Raw genomic sequence first — 22,464 nt, 5'->3', positions numbered from 1 at the left:
CTCCCCTTTGTAATTTGAACATAGCTTTTCCGATCACCCTTTTTATAAATTGATGTAATATATCCTGTTGCCCTTTCTTTCGATATTTCTTCAAAGCAGCCACTCCTCTTCCTCTGTACTTCAGAAGTTCCATATAAACTCCTCCAGGTCCAAGTGATTTGCCATTCCTTCCTTCCTTCCTTTAGTAAGACTTCCACTTCCCTAACAGAAACTTTTAAGCCCAAGTCTTCCACACCGAAATCCTCCACCATCTTGAACTCTTCCTGGTCTTCTTTTAAGTCCTTCATCCAGTCTTTCAAAAGTATTAATTGCGAACCAGCATTGCGTTCATTCTGTTTTCTCAAGTCTTTAAGGACCTTCCATGATTCTGCTGATCACTTGAAGCTCAATTTGCTATTAATAGCCATGCATTTCCTTTCCCATTCCTCATTTTTTGCTTCTACTACCAACCGATTGACTGTTTTCTTCTTTTCGACATAAATATTCCTATATGCGTCATTCCTTTCACCCAGCTATTTCTGATATGCAAGTTTCTTTTCCTCAACAGCAGCTCTTACTTTCTCTATAATCCAGGTCTTTTTTGGTCCTTGGCTCTTCTTTTTGTCTAGGATTTCATGAGCTATTTTTTTTACAATATTTTTTAAATATTTGTAGATTTCTTCAGTATTACCTTTTATCTCTATGTTAATTGCAGCATCCAATCTCCGGATGAAGTTGTTTCTAATGCTGTCGTCCTGAAATAGTTCAAACATTAAATTGATCCAATTTGCAGCATTCTCCTTCCCTGCATTGTTGGGGGTCCACTCTTATTTTCTTAATCCAGTTCCACTTGAGTGTTGTTTTAACAAGAAAATGGTCAGATCCACATTCGGCTCCTCTATAAACGTTGTCATCTTTCAATATGTATGTCCCTGAATGTTTTGAAATAACGTAATCTATAACTGATCTAATTTGTCTTGTCTCCTGTGACCAAGTATATTTATGGATATTCTTGCATTGGAAAAATGTGTTGTTTATTCTCAAGTCGAACTGTTTACAAAGATTGAGTAGTCTATCACCATTGTTGTTCCTCTCTTTCTCTCCAAATCTTCCCATAACTTTGCTATTTTGTTCAGTTCCTACTCCTGCATTGAAACCCCCTATTAAAAATATCTCTTTGTTCTTAGGGATTTGTTCTATTAGTTCTCTCAGATCCTCACAAAATTCAACCTTCAAGGTATCAGCAGTGTCATTAGTCAGAGCATATATTCCCAAAATACATATTTCTCTCCCATACACTGTCAATTCCAATGAGATCATTCTTTCATTAATAAATTGCCAGTTTTTGATGTTATGTCTCAATTTCTTTTTAACAGCAACAGAAACTCCTGCTCTTGCTCTTTCACTCTTATCGACTCTACTCCTGGTAGTATTCTCCCATTATTTCCTCTCCACATCCCTTTTACTTTGTCTCCGATAACACAACGATGTCTAAATTGAATTTTTGCAGTTCATCCGGAAGAAAGTTTCTTTTAGTTGAAAGACCTTGAATATTCCAGCATCTCAAAATCATTGTCCTTTTCCATTTGCCGAATAATTTCTGGAAGTGCAGTCAGTTTTCATTTTCACTTGTAGGTCGTTTAGCATTTGTGTATTTTTTACACTGAATGAGGAGCTAGCCCACTGCAACAACCCCCAACCTGGAGGTTGTTGTTGTGGTGTTTTTTTTTTGGTGCAAGGGCAACTTAGGCCATATTGCACCTCTCAAATCAATTGATTTTACATACGGGAACTGCTTGTACAGCAGTTCAAAATGATCATACACTTGAATTTGTTTTAAATAGAGAAATAATTCAGAGAGAGATTTGCTTCTTTACCTATGATGCTATTGAGAGACAGAGGTTGTTGCAGATCTGAGATGGAACTAAAAGCCATTCGTCGGGCGTTGTTAAACAAGCTACATTCGACAAGTATATGTTTTACTGTAAGTGGCTGCGAGCAGTTTGCACACTGAGGAGGATCATTCCCTGTAAGCAGATAGAGATGTGTGAGGTGCGTGTGACCTATTCGGATTCTGGCTAAGATTACTTCTTTTCTATTTTTACGAAAGCTAGAAGTCCATAATTCTGGTTCAGATTTTATTTGAAATAGCTTGTTATTTGTTTGCATTTTCCACAGAAGTGTCCATTGTTCCATGCATGTTCTCTGTATTTTGTGTCTGTAATCAGGATATGCGACTAGATCATTTGTTGAGGCTATATTAGAAGGATGCTTTGCAGCAGCATCTGCACATTCATTTCCTGGAATACCACTGTGGCCTGGGACCCAAGAAAAGATAACAGTTTGTTTATGCTCATGAAGCTGCATCAGCTTATGTTTTATGAGTTTTAATAAAGGATTGGTAGGAGAAGGAATGCCTTTCAAAGCTAAAATAGCACTTTGTGAATCAGTATATATTATACTTTTATTTATTGACAGCAGTGAGATATTTTTCAGAGAAAGCTTAATGGCATGAAGCTCAGCGGTATAACTGCTACATTCGACTGGAAGTGAAAATGAGATAGTTGAATTAGGGAAGACAGCAGCTGCACCCACTTGATTGTCAGACTTTGAACCATCAGTATAGATCTTGGTGAATTCAGGGTACTTTTGTGTTTGAGCTGTTGGATGTTAATCTTTGCTATGGAACTTTTACCCCATTGCTCAAGGTATTCATGAGAAGGAAGTGTGAGAGTAGACCACAAGGGGATCTGGATCTTTTGATATCTGGATCTTTTGATTCTCTGAGGATATTATCCAATTGGATGTTCCAGCTTTCTGCTAGAATCTGCAGTCTGGGTTTATTTGTATAGTGGGTTTTCCACAGAGGATCATGCAGCAGTGGCCAAACAGGATGAGTAGGCAGGCTTTTAATTTTAGCTGAGTAATTCATTAGTAACATTTTCCTTCTGACGCTAAGTGGAGGTTCGTGAGCTTCAACGTAAAGACTTTGAACCGGTAATGTTCTGTATGCACTTAGGGCTATCCTCAGAGACGAATGTTGGATGGGCGCAAGACGCGCTAAGGTGCTTTCCCTAGCTGAGTCATAAACAGGTGCTCCATAGTCTAGCCGAGATCTAATTAGGGACTTATACAAGGGGAGGAGGGTATGGCGATCTGCACCCCAAGATGTACTGGAGATTACCCAGAGTATATTCATTTTCCTTGCGCAAGAGGTTCTTAGATATTTTATGTGCTCTTGGAAATTTAATTTCTTATCAAAAATTAACCCTAGGAGACGAATACTGTTCACGATTGGTATAGGGTGATTGGCTAAGTGCAACTTAGGTTCAGGATGCATTCTGTGCTTTGTGCAGAAATGTATGGCTGTTGATTTGTGGCTTGACAGTCTATATCCATTTTGCGCCATCCATAATTCAATGTTGTTTATGGATATTTGTATATGCCTCTCAATATAGTTCATATTCTGGGAATGGCAGGATATGGTAAGGTCATCCGCATAGAGATATGAGTCAACGGTGTTTGGAATGCAGTTTGTAATATTGTTTATTCGTAGTGAGAACAGAGCCCTGTGGGACTCCTTCTTCTTGTATATATGTTCGAGATAAAACCTGCCGGTACTTAACTTGGAAAGACCTGTGTCGAAGAAAGCTTTGAATAAAATATGGTAAGTGCCCTCTCACATGAATAGAATGGAGATCTCTTAAGATGCTGTATCGCCATGTGGTATCGAAAGCCTTCTCTAATTCAAGGCATATCACGACGAGATGTTGATTTCTGATGAATGCATTTCTTATGTTGGATTCGGCTTTGGTCATGAGGTCTAGGGATGATCTATTCTTTCGAAAACCAAACTGATTATTACTGATTATGTTTCGGGATTCAAGATACCATGTGAGACGATGGTGAACCATTTTTTCCAAAGTCTTACTCAAGCAGCTGGTAAGAGAAATTGGTCTATAGTTGTGTGGAATCGAGTGATCTTTTCCAGGTTTCAGTATAGCTATTAAATAAGAATGTTGCCAGGAGGTCGGGAATATATGTTCTGAGAATATCCAATTGTAAAGTTTAAGCAATAAAGATAGTGATTTCTGATTGAGATGTTGAAGCATTATACAGTAAATTCTGTCAGGGCCAGGAGCACTGTTTCTTGAGGTATACATAGCTTCTTTCAGTTCAGATATTGTTAATGGTTGGTTATAGGGTAAATGGAATGCAGCTTTGAAGTTCAATTTCCTTTTCTCATTTCCGGCTTTAATATTTTGGAAAGACTGTTGATATGCGCTTGAGGCAGATAATTCACAGAACAAGTAAACACATGGGTTGTGTTAGAGTGGCTAAGAGGAAGAGCAGGTGCATGTATACTTGCGTGTACACCAATGCTAGGAGTTTAGTAAATAAATTTGATGAATTTGAGTTATTGCTCAAAACATCAAAGGCAGATATTGTTGGGATTTCAGAGATGTGGTGTCACACAGATATAAGGAATGCAGAACTGGAATTTGGGGAGTACAATGTCTACAGAAAGAACAGACAGGATAGGAAGGGAGGAGGGTTATGCTATTAGTTAAGAAACACAAAATCCAAGGAAGTAAAGCCAGTCGACATCACTGGACAGTGCAGTGTCGAGTCAGTTTGGTGTGACATAAGCATTGGGAGATCAAAATTGAGAGTAGGAGTGTGCTATAGGCCTAATGACTCTGATGAGTATAATAAGAAACCGTAAAGAGAAATAGAGTGGGCCAGTAAATCAGAGAGTCTTATAATGGGGAATTTTAATTTCCCAGATATTGACTGGAATTTGGGGGCTGGTCACTCACACACTAGTAAGGCTTTTGTGGATTTATTGAATGATTGTTTTCTACATCAGCATGTTCGGGAGGCAACTAGAGGGAGTAATACTCTTGATTTGATTATCAGTAGTGATTCTTCATGCATTAAGAATCTGCAGATAAATGAACCACTAAGTGGCAGTGATCACAGTGTTCTGAAGTGGGAGTTACTCAAAGAGGTAACTACATAGGGGTAAAGGGAAGGGGTATTGCTTTCGTAAAGGCGACTACGATAGTCTGAGACAGTATTTAAATTCTATACAGTGGGATCAACTGATGATGTTACCAACTTGAATGCTTTGAATGCTTCCCAAAATGGGAAGCATTCAAAGAACTTATCTTGGAAGCTACTAGGCTTTACATACCAACTAAGAAATATTGTTCAAGGTTTAGGCCTAAATGGATGTCAGATGAACTATGGCAGAGGCATAGGGAAGAGAAGAAAAATGCATGGGATACATACAAATTAACACATCACACAGAAGCCTATCATAGATACAAGTTGATCTGTAACCAAGTTACAAAGGAGGTTAGGCAGGCAAAGGCAGATTACGAGAGATCCTTGGCAAGGGATGCGAAGAAAAACAGCAAAGAGTTCTTTACTTATGTAAACTCTAGAAGGAAGGTGATGAATCAGATTGGTCCACTTGATATCGATGGGTCAACTGTTGATGACCCTGCTCGGGTAGCTAACAAACTAAATGAATATTTTGCATCGACATTCACATGTGAGGAGTTATTCAGCGAGGGGAATGCCAGAGGTGTATTCAACTCTAGCAGTAAGCTAGAGAATCTTGTAATAACTGAGAGTAAAGTGGAGGAGAAATTGAAGATAAACACAAGAAAGGCACCTGAGGTGGATGGGATCTATCCAGTTATATTAAAGGAGGCAGCAAAGGAAGTAAGCAAACCCTTAGCCATAATTATGAGAGCTTCCTTGGACTCAGGGGAGGTACCCATGGACTGGAGATGTGCAAATGTGATCTCAATTCCCAAGGGAGGATCAAAGGCTGACACAAGTAATTATAGACCTGTGAGTTCAACTTCTGTTCCCGGAAAATTAATGGAGGCACTGGTTAAAGAAGCGCTGCACGATCATCTAGACAAGACTTCAGTTATAGCTCGGACACAGCATGGTTTTGTTAAGGGGAAGTCTTGCCTGTCCAATTTGATTGGATACTATGATGCAGTCACAAAAGAACTGGATGCAGGGAATAACTTTGATATTATATACTTGGATCTTAGAAAGGCTTTTGATACTGTTGCACATGGAAGACTGCTGCACAAATTGGAGCAGTGTGGCATTGGAGGCAAATTGCTGCTATGGATAAAGGGGTGGTTGAGGGGGAGAAGACAGAGAGTGGTAATCAATGGACACTGCTCATCGTGGACTAATGTTATTAGTGGAGTCCCTCAGGGTTCAGTATTGGGTCCTTTATTGTTCTCCGTATTTATAAATGATATTGATGATGGTATATCAAGCTTAATGTCCAAGTTTGCAGACGATACGAAGGTTGGCAGGGTTGTCAAGGACACTACTGACACTATGCTGCTGCAACAGGATCTGGAAAGGTTGAGCAGATGGGCTGAGAGGTGACAAATGTAAAGTACTACATATGGGAAACAGCAACCCCAGAGCAACGTATCAACTCTGTGGTACTACACTGACAGTGGTAGAGAATGAAAGGGACCTGGGGGGTGGTTGTGCAGGCAGATATGAAGTTCTCTGAGCAGTGCAGACTGGCTGCAAGAGTAGCTCATGTTGTATTGTCAATGATATATAGGAATTTTTCTAGCAGGGATAAGGAGGTGATTATTCCCTTGTATAAGGCAATGGTCAGGCCACACCTAGAGTACTGTATACAGGCCTTGAGGCCTCATTTCAAAAAAGGATGTAGAGCTGCTGGAACGAGTACAGAGAAGAGTAACAAGATTAGTGAATGGAACAAAGGGGTGCTCTTACAAAGAAAAGCTTAAGTTTTGCGAATTACAGTGTCTGGAGACTAGGCACCAGCGAGGTGATCTGATAGAGGTGTACAAAGTCTTGAATGGTTTGAGCATGCTCAATGCTGATGGGATTCTTCCTCTTGCTCAGAATAATCACCTGAGAGGGCATAAGTTCAAATTGAGGAACGACAGATGTAGGATAGATGTGTGGAAATTTGCTTTTAGCCAGCGGGTGGTTGGTAGGTGGAACAGACTTCCATCCCTTGTCGTGGAAGTTGATAGCCTAAATAAGTTTAAGGCTCAGCTGGTTGATTGATTGATTGATTGATTTAGTTTTTAATGGCGCATTGGCAGCTAGGGTCATAATGCGCCAAGTCAGGCTCAGCTGGACAGGTATTTCGAACGAACAGAGGGGTGAAGTGGAAGTGGTTATTTTTTATTTATTTATTTTACTTTATTTTTTATTTTATTATTTTTTTTTTTTTGGCTGATGCTGCATAAGCTTGCTTTCTTGCATCAAATTCCTCTACTAATGCTAACACAGTTCCTAAGGCATTGGCAATCTCTCCAGGAGAGGAGATCTCCTTGCCATTCCAATTAATAATAGGAGAAGGTGATACATGATATTTTCCACTTAGTTTCTTTATTTTTTATTATTTTTTTTCCAGATTATTCGGGTATCAGTATCTTTTGATTGAGGAGGCGAATTTTACCCATGAATCTTTTTTGGCCTTTCGTCGGATGAAACGAGCTTTGGCTCTCAGTTTCTTGTAGTTAATAAGGTTGGCAGTGGTGGGATATTTGCGGAAGGTATTCCATGCTGCATTTTTTTCCTTTTTCACTTTATTGCAATCACCATTCCACCAGTGATTGGTATGCCGATGGTTTCTTATTTGAGACTTTGCGATGGCGGCTGTTGCAGCTGTTAGTATCTGCTTTGTAATATATTCGGTGGCAGCGTCAATAGGAAAAGACGTAATGATATCCTCATCAAAAGATACATGATTGGTAAATTTTGTCCTGTTTGCTTTGGAAAATTTCCATTGAGTTTGTGTTTGTTTGAAATGGGTGGTTTGAATGCTACAAATCAGCGGAAAGTGATCGCTGTTTAGAGGATTGTCGTGTACTGTCCACTCTATGGTTGGGAACAGGATCGGAGAGCAGATTGGGAGATCGATAGCAGTGCTTGACCCAGTAGGAAAATGGATGTAGGTGGGTAAGCCAGTGTTCAACAGTGTCAGATTCTCTCTATCAAGTAGCGTTTCAATAAGTTCACCATGTCCATCTGAGATCAGCGAACCCCACAATGGATGATGTCCATTAAAATCGCCTAATAGACAGATCGGAGATGGTAATTGAGAAATAAGGTTTTCTAGATCCTGAAATGTGCATGGATGGTTTGGTGGAAGATATATCGAGACCACTGTCAATGTGATACCGATAACTATACGTGTAGCAACAGCTTCTAATGGTGTTTTCAAAGGAATGTGCCTGGAAGGGACTCTTGATTCCACAAGCACAGCTACTCCTCCATGAGGGCTGTTAGTTTCAGATCGATCTTTTCTGAAGATGGTGTAATTTTTGACTGAAACGGAGATTTTTGGTGTTAAATTTGTTTCTTGTAAGCACATAGCAGCAGGTTTGAAATGGTGAATTAATTCATAAATATCGTCAATACTGCTGCAAAAACCTCTGCAATTCCACTGTAAGATCTGTTCCATTATTTAGTTCTGTGGGTAGAAGTTGAGTGTCTGTTTTTTGTGGGTGGCTTGTTTACCTCTTTCGAGTTTTGATTTTTATTTTCTTAAAAAATTAGGGCGTTCTGAGTCATTGCTTTCTTCCATATCTCCATTTGCATGTATTTCAAGCAGATCTTGATTAGTTATGTCATCAGTGTCCATGCTTGATGTATGAGATTGCTTTGCCTCAACAGGATCTGATTTCTGTAAATTATCTACTGCTTGACAACGGGGAAGTCTCTGGGATGGAACTGTTAGTGGTGTATTACTGCATTGGTCTACTATGTTTGGTGGAGATGGATGTTCAACAGAGAAGCCTAACCGAGCCCAGTTGGAGATCGATATGTCTGGAGGAATGGTCACTTCAGTCTGACATGCTACTGATTGGTGACTATGAGTAGCAGTAGCATAGGTGTGTTTTGGCATACTTAATTTTACTTGTTTTCTTGCCTCTTGATAGGAAACCTTATTTTCAATTTTATATTTTTGTATTTTTTTCCCCAACTTCCAGAGGTCGCAGTCTTTGGAATAAGCGGGATGGTTGCCTTTGCAATTTGGACACTGTGGAGTTGGTGCCTTACATTCTGTTTGTGTATGAGTTTTACACCCACAGTTTGCACAAGTTGCATCTCCATGGCATGCTATCTGGGAATGGCCAAATTTCTGGCATTTAAAACATCTTAGAGGGTTCGGGATATAGGGCCGAACGCGACAGTATAAATATCCTGCCTTGACTGAAGATGGTAGATTTGGAGAACTGAATGTTAAAATTATACTCCGGGTAGGGACTAAATTGCCATCTTTTCGGATCATGATCCTTTTTGCTTGAGTGACGTTCTGTTCTTTAAGTTCTTGAACTATTTCATCTTCGGGGACGTTCAATAAATCCCATTCAGTGATCACTCCCTTTGAAGAATTGAGGGTGGTGTGTGGTGTGATTTGAACTGGGATTCCACTCAAGGATGTCAGACGTAGTAGTAGCTCAGAATGTCTAGAATTGGTGGTCTCTATTAACAAATCTCCGTATTGAAGACGTTTCACCATTTTTGGTGAACCTGCAGCATGTTCGAGGCATTTCTGAATGGTGAAGGGGGAGAGCTTGCCGACAGGTTGCGTTGACAGAGAATGTATAATCAGGAAAGCTGGTAATTCCTGTCTGCCAGTGTCTTTCTTCATTCTCTTTGAGATAGAGGAGTCATGGTCAGTGTCGTGTGTGTCATTTAATTGAGAGCTCTTCGGCTCTAAGTGTGGAAAGTCAGTTGTTTCCATCTCTGCTCCTTTTAGCCCCGGGGGTTGTCTTATCCCCCAGGTTACCGGCCCCGCCACGTGGAGGCAGGAGCGGTGCCACCAGTGACCAAGCGGTTGTAGAAGTTAGTTGTTTGTTATTAGTAAAATATATATACTAAATAAAGAAAGGTTGTTTTCCTTTCTGTGTTCTTTCTTACTACTTTAAGCACAGAACAACTGGAAGTAAATGAAATAGAAAAAGACACTAGAAAACAAATAAAACTTTTTCTTTAATAAGAGCACTCTATAAATCACTGAGAAAATCGCTTGTCACTATTGCTTGGCACTCGGGGCCCCCAACCTGGAGGACCAGGATATCTCTCTCTTAGTGTGGCCCCTACCCTATGACCTGTCTGGCTTGGGTGGCCCTACCAGTAGCTAAGCTACCACCAACTTAGCTCTCCGGGTCATCGGGACATGCAAGCACCCCACCATGACAAGGTGGAGAATACCATCGGGGGAGGGGTATAAATTTTTTTTTTTTTTTTTTTCCTTTTTTGGATGATGTTATATATAAGCTTGATTGCTTTCTTGTATCATTTTTCACTACAAATCTGTTATGGCTTGCAGTTTGCATGATCTTTGTGCAAACTAACCTTTGCATTAGATTACATAGGTGACACCATCCTTAAAATATTTGCATACCAGAAATTTTAATTAACCTTCTGATAAAGAATTTTCTTTATGAATTCTTCGTGTAGATTTTTTGTCATAAGGAAAAATTACATAAATACAAGGTGTTAATTCTAAACTAATGTTATGTGAGATAATTAATTTTCAAGATTTTATAACTTGAGTTACTTAATTATTTGGCTAAAAGAGTAATTACTTCAGTTAAAAGTTACCAAAAATAGTAACTTCTAACATAGCTTTTAACTTTGTAACTCCTTACTATTCCTGCCTGACTAATACATTCTAACCTGTACTACAACATTGGCAGGGAAATAAATAAATAACAATAAAACCATAAGATTATTTTAAAATGAAATTTGCTTTAAAAACTATAATAAACTATCATAAAAAATGTTAGGATGAATTCAAAAACTTAACCTAATATATTAATTAAAGTGTAGCACAGGTTAACAAATACAACTTTAAAATTAAAGAAAGAAAGGAATTTTCATAATGATCTATATTTTCTCTATTATATAAGCTATACTTCATTATTACCATATGAAAAATTATTAAAAAGATTACTGTACCATACTAGAGTCACTGGCACTACGTCCACCAGGTATGATATCCAAAGAAAGATCCATGGTAAAGAGTTTGTAGAAAGAATCACATACAGAAGCTAATACAGCTTTATGAACTGAAAACCCCACTTTCCCTGTAAGAAAGATAACATCTGTATATGTCTGACTTTGAAACAGAGCAAGCATGTCATCCTCAAACTGTGCACAAGGCACAGTTAACTCAGGTGGAGGTGGCTCTGGTGGACAGAATGGTATCTGAAAAACAGAAATAGCAAATAATAATATTATACATTTAATGCACAGAATATTATAAGTTCAAGATAAAATTAAGCACTTCTCACCACACTAACACTTAAATACTTCTGTTCCAGAGAAAACGATGGAGTCAGTATTAAAGAAGTAATGCAGGACCATATTGACATGAGCACAGTTAAACAGCAAACACAGCACAGACCTATTAAGGGGAGATCCTCTGGCCAATCTAACTGGCTACTATGACACAATAACAAATGAATTGCAAAGAAATAATTTTCACATCACATAATTAGACTTCAAATAATCTGTTGTTATTTGGTTTTTTTTAGGAGCATTAGCAACTAAGGCCATATTGCTCCGAGATATGCGGTGGTCATTCCCTGACCTTTCCGCATCCTCCATATTTGGTGGTGACGGGCTCGAACCCCGGCCTAATCAGGAAGCGTGTGCTACGCACTACTGCTCCTTCCCACCTGGCTACGGAGGCGCCTTTCAAATAATCTAAGTATCTCAATTCCCGATCATAATGGGCAAAAATTCCTCATTTATTGCTTAAGCAATAATTACAAAAGAAGTCAAAATTAACTTAATAATTCTGCATCATTATGGCAATGTTCTGCCTCCACTTTGGGATTCAATTTAAAGTCAATAGAGTAAAGAAAATAATAAGATATTCTAATTAGATTTGTAAGTAATACAGAAAAATGTTTTGATAGTTGTGAATTATTACTGTAACATGATATGTAACATGTTTATTCTTATTAGTAACTTAGTTAATAATGCCCAATATTACAAATAATGTGAACATTCCAACCTAAAGAGTTGAGGAAACACTTCCACTGTATACTAAACATCTGCAATAGCAGTCAAATGAACAGCTCATATTGTCTAGCTGTAAAATAGTATGCGAAATATTACAGTGACAGATACAGGGGGGTCCCCAGTATCAGAGTCCCCACAGTTATGAGGATTTGAAAATTAAAGAATTAAAGCTTTTTCCCTTGAGAAAATTTACCAAGCACTTTTTTTTTTTTTTTATGTGAGAATGATCTTCCTCATGATCGTGCAACAAATGTTAAGTGCGAAGTTAAAGACATAACTAAATGCTACAACAGTTTTATCTGAAAAAATACGGAAAAAAAAAAAAAAAAAAAAAAAAAAAACACGAACTCTGGATTCATTCTTTATTCGTACAAATGAAAAATAGTGTAACTTCAAACAACTTACTTAACCTTACATTGTGTAGCATATTATAATAAAAAATGTCTAATAAAATAATTTTCTCATTTTTCAGTTCATTCATTTTTTACTATGTAAAAGTACATAATAAACATTACTATATAATATCGGTGTAGAGACACCATATCTACTCGTCCTTCACAATGAGTCGCCCACGTATTGCACTATCTCAAATAAGTAACACTTCACTTACAATACCAGGGTACCTGCACACCCACCGATGAAATGCCAACTAGCTTTGAAACGGTGCCATCTGTGTGGTGGCACCCACCGAGAATATGTAACAATAGTCTTCTCTATTCGTGAAGTGTTACTTATTCGAGGTAGTGCAACACATGGGCAATACGTTGTGAAGGATGAGCACAATATGAGACAGATGAAATGATGCTTTTCACCCTCTGAACTATATAATATCTACACCAATATTATATAGTATGAACCAGAGCTGTAATGTATATAGATATAGAATCTTAAACTCTTAAAATATTACCTAGTTACATTTAGTTTTCTTTAAATAATAAACATTACAAAAATTGGCCCCCATTTTAAGTTGAATTTTGTGGAAACAAATATCCTTGGATAACAAGGATCCCCTGTAATTAGATAAACGGTGCTTGGAGTGAGAATGCCCACAGCTGATGTTTAATGCCTAGAGCTGACTTGAGAAAAAGAGCCAAAAATATGAGCAAAATTACTGAATGAAAGAAAAGTAACTAAAAGAAATTCTAGACAAACTTACAAGCAAAACTAAAATAACACTTACCAAGGAGAACAAAATAATGGAGAACAAACTTAAATTGTTACATACTAAGAACTAGAGTTCAACACAAAAGTCCAACCCCATGTCCACACTGTGAAGAACAGAAGCAGCATGAATTATCCACTTGATATCGATGGGTCAACTGTTGATGATCCTGCTCAGGTAGCTAACAAACTGAATGAATATTTTGCATCGACATTCACACATGAGGGGTTATTCAGCGAGGAGAATGCCAGAGGTGTATTCAACTCTGGCAGTAAGCTAGAGAATCTTGTAATAACTGAGAGTAAAGTGGAGGAGAAATTGTTGAAGATAAATACAAGAAAGGCACCTGGGGTGGATGGGATCTATCCAGTTATATTAAAGGAGGCAGCAAAGGAAGTAAGCAAACCCTTAGCCATAATTATGAGAGTTTCCTTGGACTCAGGGGAAGTATCCATGGACTGGAGATGTGCAAATGTGACCCCAATTCACAAAGGAGGATCAAAGGGCGACACAAGTAATTATAGACCTGTTAGTTTAACTTCTGTTCCAGGAAAATTAATGGAGGCATTGGTTAAAGAAGCACTGCAGGATCATCTAGACAAGACTTCAGTTATAGCTCAGACACAGCATGGTTTTGTTAAGGGGAAGTCATGCCTGACCAATTTGATTGGATACTATGATGCAGTCACAAAAGAACTGGATGCAGGGAATAACTTTGATATTATATACTTGGATCTTAGAAAGGCTTTTGATACTGTTGCACATGGAAGACTGCTGCACAAATTGGAGCAATGTGGCATTGGAGGCAAATTGCTGCTATGGATAAAGGGGTGGTTGAGGGGGAGAATACAGAGAATGGTAATCAATGGACACTGCTCATCGTGGACTAATGTTATTAGTGGAGTCCCTCAGGGTTCAGTATTGGGTCCATTATTGTTTTCTGTATTTATAAATGATATTGATGATGGTATATACAGCTTAATGTCCAAGTTTGCAGACGATACGAAGGTTGGCAGGGTTGTCAAGGACACTACTGACACCATGCTACTGCAACAGGATCTGGAAAGGTTGAGCAGATGGGCTGAGAGGTGGCAAATGAAGTTTAACATTGACAAATGTAAATTACTACATATGGGAAACAGCAACCCCAGAGCAACGTATCAACTCTGTGGTACTACACTGACAGTGGTAGAGAATGAAAGGGACCTGGGGGTGGTTGTGCAGGCAGATATGAAGTTTTCTGAGCAGTGCAGACGGGCTGCAAGAGTAGCTCATGATGTATTGTTGATGATATATAGGAATTTTTCTAGCAGGGATAAGGAGGTGATTATTCCCTTGTATAAGGCAATGGTCAGGCCACACCTAGAGTACTGCATACAGGTCTGGAGGCCTCATTTCAAGAAGGATGTAGAGATGCTGGAACGAGTACAGAGAAGGGCAACAATATTAGTGAATGGAACAAAGGGGTGCTCTTACGAAGAAAGGCTTAAGTTTTGCAAATTACAGTGTCTGGGGACTAGGCACCAGCAAGGTGATCTGATAGAGGTGTATAAAGCCTTGAATGGTTTGAGCATGCTCAATGCTGATGGGATTCTTCCTCTTGCTCAGAATAATCACCTGAGAGGGTATAAATTCAAATTGAGAAAAGACAGATGTAAGATAGATGTGAGGAAATTTGCCTTTAGCCAGCGGGTGGTTGGTTGGTGGAATAGACTTCCATCCCTTGTCATGGAAGTTGATAGCCTAAATAAGTTTAAGGCTCAGCTGGACAGGTATTTCGTACGAACAGAGGGGTGAAGTGGAAGTGGTTATTTTTTATTTATTATTATTATTTTATTTATTTTTTTTTTTTATTTGGCTGATGTTGCATAAGCTTGCTTTCTTGCATCAAATGCCTCTACTAATGCTAATGTGATTCGTGTGGTATTCGTTCAGTCCACTGTGGACTGCCACAGCAGCCATGAAATGTCAGCAAAAAACTTTTAAAAGTGGCTAACTTTAGTTAGCCACTTTTAAAGGGCTCTGGCAAATATCAACCCACCTGGCCAGCATAATAGAATGCTGGTCAGATGGGAACACCATCCAATGGAATGTCAAACAATGCAACTATGTACCAGCTCAGCTATTGCCTGGGATTTAGGAACAGGGTTCTTGGTTTAAATTTTAGTAGTCTCCAAGAGTAGTAAAGTGCTTGGTCCAACTTCACTGGAAGAATAGGAAATAATAAAGGGAAGTCTAAAGATTAGAGAAACAGTTAAAAAAAAAAAAAAAAAAAAAAAAATTTATATCCCCCTTCGTATACATATACGAAGTGGATTCAAAAAAAATATTTGTATTCACCCAGTAGATATGAAAGAACGATGAATTATTTTTGTTTGATACCTTGAAATACTCCATAGCAATAGCAAAAATTTTGGTTTTAACCTCACAATTCATTTTTTTCTTTGCAACACTGAATGAAGTGAAGCGTCACAACAGATAAAGTGGAATACAGATCAGTGATTCGACTGCTCTTTCTGTAACAGAAAACACTTAAAACAATCCATGAAGAAATGGTCGCTGTTTATGGAGAAGAATGCCCAGGTTTATACAGGTTGGTATAAACAAATCAAATGTGGAAGAAACTCACTGCATGATGAAGAAATCCCGAGCCACCCACGAACTGCTGTGACAGAAGAGTGTTGTAAAAATTGAGGCCAATCTAGTTGCCCTGCTCTGTACTCATTCCAGCAGCTCTACATCCTTCCTAAAATGAGGTAACCAGACCTGTAATACAGTACTCAAGGTGTGGCCTGACCGTTGCCTTATATAAGTGATCATATTCCTATCCCAGCTAAAAAAATTCCTCAATATCATTGACAAGACACCATGAGCTACTCTTGCAGACTGTCTGAACACCTCAGAAAACCTGATATCTAACTGCACAATTACTCCCAGGTCTTTTTCATTTTCTACCACCCTGAGTGTAGTACTACACAGTTGATACATTACTCTGGGGATTACTGCTACACATATGCAATACTTTACATTTGTCAATGTTAAACTTCAGTTGCCACCTTTCAGCCCATCTGCTTAACTTTTCTAGATCCTGTTGCAGTAGAGTACTGTTATTAGTGTTAATGACATTAATAACAATAGAGTACTGTTATTAGTGTCATTAACAATCGTCAACCTTTGTGTCATCTGCAAACTTGGACATTAAGCCTGATATACCTTCATCAACATCATTTATAAATACAGAAAACAACAATGGATCCAATACTGAATCCTAGGGACTCCACAATTAACATTAATCCACAAAGAGCAGCATCCATTGATTACCAATGGATTCAACCTTCCCTTTATCCATAGCAGCAATTTGCCCTCAATGCCATATTTCTCCAATTTGTGCAGTGGTCTTCCATATCGAACAGTATCAAAAACTTTCCTAAAATCCAAGTAAAAGTAAAGTGCAGCCATTATCAACCCACTGCAGGATGGAAGCCTCCTCAACAATTCATGCTGAGGGAAATGGACCATAATCTGCCACGCTGGTCCAGTGCGGGTTGGCAGATCGACCGTATTCAGCAGTCAGAGGCTTGAACCCCGGTCTACTCAAAGAGCATGTGCTACTGCACTCCCGCTCCTGCCCACTCGGCTACGGAGGCTAAAATCCAAGTATATGATATCAAAATTATTTTTTTTCCATCCTGTTCCTTTGTGACCACATTATAGTATCCAATCAAATTGGTCAGACAAGACTTTCCCATAACAAACCCATGCTGTGTCTGAACTAGCACTGCAGTCTTGTCTAGATGATCCTGCAGTGCTTCTTTAACCAGTGCCTCCATTAATTTCCACAGAACAGAAGTTAAACTAACAGGTCTGTAATTACTTATGTCACATGCCAAAGGAACAAGAGACCAACCTAGCCCCACACAATACTACACAAATATTCACACTAGCTCTGGCATTTACAGTTTGTATTGCACCACAAAGCTTAGTTTGCAATTTGTAAAGGAAATCCCTGGTGCTGCTAGACAAGAAACACTATACACTATGTCCTTTCTGTACCCACTGCACCCGTGATATTCAAATTCTAAATCCCTTATATCTGACTGACACCATGTCTCTAATGTCTGAATTTGATGACTTGAACAGCACTTCAAATTCACCAAATTTATTTACTATGGTCCTAGAATTGGAGTAAATGAAAGTTTAGTTGCACCTGTTCTTAGTCACCCTAAAACAGCCAATGTATTTACCTGTTTCATGATGACTTACAGCATGCCTTGAAATCCCCAGCACTTCCAGGCTACTGCACCTTTCAACAGAAGCAGTGCAAGAATTATTTTCACCTCCACCTGCAGCTATTGTTAATCTATTAGTCTGTGTATCACCTCAAGCTAGCAGTTTTCCAACTCACCTAACTGTGCCTCAATAGCATCAGCAAATCATTTTGAACCCTTTCTACTTAAGTGTATCCCATCCCTATAGAAGCATAGACCACACTAAGAAAACTTCTACCTCATAAGCCTAGCAAAATCTCTCAGAAGCCGAATTGATTGACAAGGTTCTCATTACATACTCCTATCGTGCCTGGGCAGAATAGCAGACACTTAAGTTTAATCCTAACTTGTAACTTTTCCTCAACATTGCCCTGTACTTGTTAAACAAGTCAGCAGATCTCCTACTCAATGTCATTAGGGCCAGTGTGTACAACAATATCATATTTTTTTTGCCCTTAAAACAGCAGTTCTCAAACTTTCTGAGCCCACGCCTCCCTTGACCTGTAAAATTTTCCCGGTGCCTCCCTTGAAGTAAAGCATCTATAATTGTGCAATATCTTATTTTTAATATGTTAATACAATAATTATTAATACTACATGAAATAATAAGCATCTGTAGTTCTAAATTACGTTAGTAATTTAGAACTACAACTTCTAAATTACTAACGATTATTATCAGTAAGTAATCACGCCAAAAACAATAAAAAACACAATCGCACACCGCTGAAACCATATTTTCAACCATGCAGCTAATGCTATACAGTCAGTCCTCGTATAGCACGATAGTTGTGTTCCTAGAAACCCTAGTGCAATGCAAAATCGTGAAATATAAACAGGCACTATGGGAAAAATAGGGTTAGGTGCCGACCACCAAATTTTGAACACACATTTGTAACCAAAACATTACCAAACACAATAAATAAAATCATAATAAAATACGTAAGTATTTTATTACGACTATTACGTAATAAAATATTGCTAATGCTTTTGCTTCTTTCGTAAGCAAACTGTTTTTTGTTTGATTTTCTTTGGAAACAGATGACAGCCGTTCCATCTCTTCCAATTCACTGTGTCTTAATCTAATGAATTTTAATTACACTTTGAGTTGTTCCTGCTATGCAAGTTTTTCTTTTCTCTGCATTCTTTCTAATTCTTGGCATTGCCTCTTTTAGGTCTGTAGCACATGCAATATCACATGGTTAGTTAGTTAGTTATTTGGTTTTTAGGAGCATTAGCAACTAAGGCCATATTGCTCCGGGATATGCGGTTGTCATTCCCTGACTTTTCCGTATTTGGTGGGGACGGGCTCGAACCCCGGTCTAATCAAGAAGCGTGTGCGATATCACATGGTCTTTCATTTCGCTCAAAGCGTTTCACAATTTCATATTTTTTCTCTATCGACAGAGGCGGACTGGCCTTACTAGGGAAAATCCGGTGGGCCGGAGGCTGGTATGATTTTGGCCATAAACCATAACATGAGGCCACTATAAATGTTCCCGGGTAAGAATTTTTGACCCAGTTTATCGATATTGCTTTTCTTTTTCTCTCTGAATCTGCAATGTCTTCACCAGGACGCTTCCTTTTCACACCTTTTAAGTATTTTACTCATTTTTAGGGAACAAAGCACAATTACGAAACGAGGAGGCACGCTTGATACACATAAACAAAGCTGCGCGTGTGTAGCAACTGAATAAACAACACCGTAAAGGTTGAGATACACTATTAACACCTCACATTTTACTAAAGCACATTTCTAGGGGTTACTACCATAAAACAATAAAAACAATTTCCAGTTGCGTTTCTGCTAGTGGAATCTGTTATAAACTGGTAGTAAACTTGATTTAATTGCATTTGCGATTATACCAATAGCTGGAATTGTGTTGGTTTTTATGTTATTTTGGTGAAATATGTTTCCCCTTCACCGATATAAAAAACATAAATACATTTTCAGAATCTTCTCTTCATTCCTATCGTGTTGCGTTCGGTTGGGGTGATTCTGCGTTCGACTGCCATTTCTTGTAAACACAAAGGCGAATTGTGCATAAGCGAATTCGGTTCGTGTTATATAAGATATCGTTCCCCTATTTATAAATCATGTATGATCGAATTTGTGTAGTGTAAACACGTGTTATACGAGGACTGACTGTACTATGCAATCTACCTATATATGTCATACATAGTACACACTAAATTATATATATTACATTACATCATATCAATCATAATTCATCAATCCATTTCAGCAAAATATAATAATTTTTTCCAAATGTTTAGCTCATGTTTATATTGAAGTTAGAGTGAGATAGGTGGCAGTAAATGCTTTAAAAAATAGGTTATAAAATTTAATGTTATGTTATGAAAGTTTATTTATATGTATATATTTTTTTTATTTATATATGTTATGTTATGAAAATTACATTTCTGTTAAACTTTTCGTGCCTCCTTTTGCACTAGTCCACGCCTCCAGTTTGGAAATCGCTGCCTTAAAAGGTAATATCTGCCCTTTCATCACCTTTTGCCCCTGGCAGAACCCCGATCTTATTGCACCTATCCTTTTTGCACAATATATTTTCTGTTTTCCTGAAAACAGAGTCACCAACAATAGCTACCTCCTGTGCGACCAGCACATTCTGTCCTGGAGGTTGCTGTTATGCTGGCTAATGCTGTATGAGCTATGGTACTGAGTTGGGCAGCATAGAGCTTGATGGTGCCCATCATTTTAACACCTTCGAGAGCATCCATCCTACTCTTCAAGCTCTCATAAAAGCCCATCACAGTTGGAACCTCATTTCTTCACGTTCATCATATTCAAATTCTATTAGTCTCTCCACACCAAGCACACATAAAGACATCCTCTTTGGCTATATCATGTCCTGAAAGTTCCACAAACATTGCATAAACAGCACATTTCTTCATCACGTGATTTATAGGAGAACCACTCCATTCAATATTCCACCGAGCTACAGCACTTCCACTGCTTTCAGCCCATTGCTTTGCTGCTCTAAAAATTATTTCAATATAGTTGAGAATACTACACTAAACTAATATACAGTGTCCAAGCTAGAGGCATCCAAAAAGACACACATACATTGTGCTGCCACTTTATTAGGTACACCTACCTAATAGCGTGTTGAGCCTCCTTTAGCCTTCAAAACAGCCTGAATTCGTCTAGGCATGGATTGAACAAGATGCTGAAAACATTGTGAAGGAATGGAGTACCATGCAGACATGAGTGTGTCATGCAGTTCCTTGAGATTCAATGGAGGCATAAGCCTGCAGCAAACAGCCCTTTCCAGCTCATCCCAAAAATGTTCAATAGGATTGAGATCCATGGACTGAGCAGACCACTGCAACAAAGAAAAGTCATTGTCATGTTCCAGGAACCATTCCATAGTGATTCGGACTTTGTGCACCGATGTATTATCCTGTTGGAAGTAACCATCTGATCGAGGATAAACTGTCAACATGAGCAGATACACTTGGTCAGCAACAATGCTTAGGTACGATGTGGCATTCAGACGTGAATCTATGGGTATCAATGGACCCAAAGTGTGCCAAGAAAACATTTCTCACACCATAACACTGCCCCCTCCACTTTGCACAGTATTCTTCAGACATGACGGATCCATGGATTCATGTTGTTTCCACCAAATTCTTAGCCTTCCATCAACATGATGCACCAGGAACTTCAACTCGTCAGACCAAGAAACTGTTTTCCAATCCTCGATGTTTCACAGCAACACCAGTGCTAGTGTTGCTGTGCCCACAGGAGGCGTGCTCTCTTGTTCTTCATTGATAACAAAGGTACGCGATATGGCCGTCGGCTGTTGTAGCCCATTTGCGACAAAGTGCGACTAGTGGCCCGTTGCGATATTTTGTTCTGCGCACCAAGGTTGTATTCTGGCATGACGTGCGACATTGTGGCCCGTCTGTTTGCTTGCACAATTCTAGCCATCCTCCTCTGACCTCTCTCATCAATAAGCGATTTTCTTTCATAGGAGTACCATCGAGAGGATGTTTTCCGTTCGTTGCACCATTCTCGATACACCCTTGAAACTGTGATGCGTGAAAAGTTCAGGATAACTGTCGTTTCAGAGATGCTTTGTCCAGAAGATCTTGCACCTACTACCATGCCATGTTCAAAATGTGACTAGCAACATTGAGGGACAAATCATTTGTGTGCACAGCAGGGGTATAGCTTATAAAGTGGCAGCACAGTGCATATCTCAGCATCTATAAGGTGTACTAAAATATATTTTTTTGTTATTACACAGAGTAACTCACCAAGTTTTTATGAAGGTCAGTAAAGTTAAATGTGGGCACCTTTTGTAGCTCGACAGATGTCAAAATGATACTAGAGCTCTTGCCAAGTGTTTTCCAGCATCTGAAGCATAATTAGAGCAACTGCTTCAACGACATGCTGTTTGAAAATGTCCAAATCACGAACTTTTCTCTGGTATACATAGTCGTTAATAAAGTCGTCAATAGATAGTTCCTTATAAAACCAAATGCCAAACTACACCGTTAAGTGTAGTTCGGCATTTGGTGACTTAAAATATATTTTTAAAAATTTAAGCGATCATGGATGAAAGAAAGTCCAATCTTACTGAAACCTGGGGGAATCTGTGGAACAGCAAAGATCTGCAACATGTCAAGCTGTGTCCCATCACTGTGGGCTCTGTGAGAGAGAAAAAAAAAAAAAAAAAACAAATGACATCATTTTTGTGCACTCCTAACCAATGACTTTTGGTGTGTCCCTTTCATTTTCGATCACTTGGTGAGGATTCTCCATACCCAAAATGCAGCAATTGTGTCTGTTAACTTGCCCACAAATGTGAAAGATTGATTCATCACTGAATAACAACAGATCAAGATAATTGGGATTGTCATCGAAATGGCTGATCATCTCAGTAGCAAGGGACTGAAGCAATAGCCAGTCTTATGCCATTTTTGCACATTTGCGAATACTGGTGACAC

General features: G+C 38.7%; 1 protein-coding gene across 4 annotated transcripts in view; it reads right to left on the bottom strand.

Annotated features, from left to right (window-relative positions):
- Positions 1–22,464, bottom strand: part of RhoBTB (Rho-related BTB domain containing) — a 388,644-nt gene that overhangs the window by 202,135 nt on the left and 164,045 nt on the right. For all 4 annotated transcript variants that reach the window (XM_090374193.1, XM_090374190.1, XM_090374192.1 and 1 more), the window contains one exon: positions 10,987–11,235. In XM_090374193.1, coding sequence (XP_090230319.1) covers positions 10,987–11,235 — 249 coding nt within the window. The remainder of the gene's footprint in view (positions 1–10,986; positions 11,236–22,464) is intronic.

Source organism: Mastigoproctus giganteus, chromosome 5 (genome assembly GCF_048544385.1).
Source record: "Mastigoproctus giganteus isolate SK-2022 chromosome 5, ASM4854438v1, whole genome shotgun sequence".
NCBI classification, from domain to species: Eukaryota; Metazoa; Arthropoda; class Arachnida; order Uropygi; family Thelyphonidae; genus Mastigoproctus; species Mastigoproctus giganteus.
The sequence above is the reverse complement of the archived record's forward strand: the minus strand, read 5'-3'. Positions and strand labels throughout refer to the sequence as shown.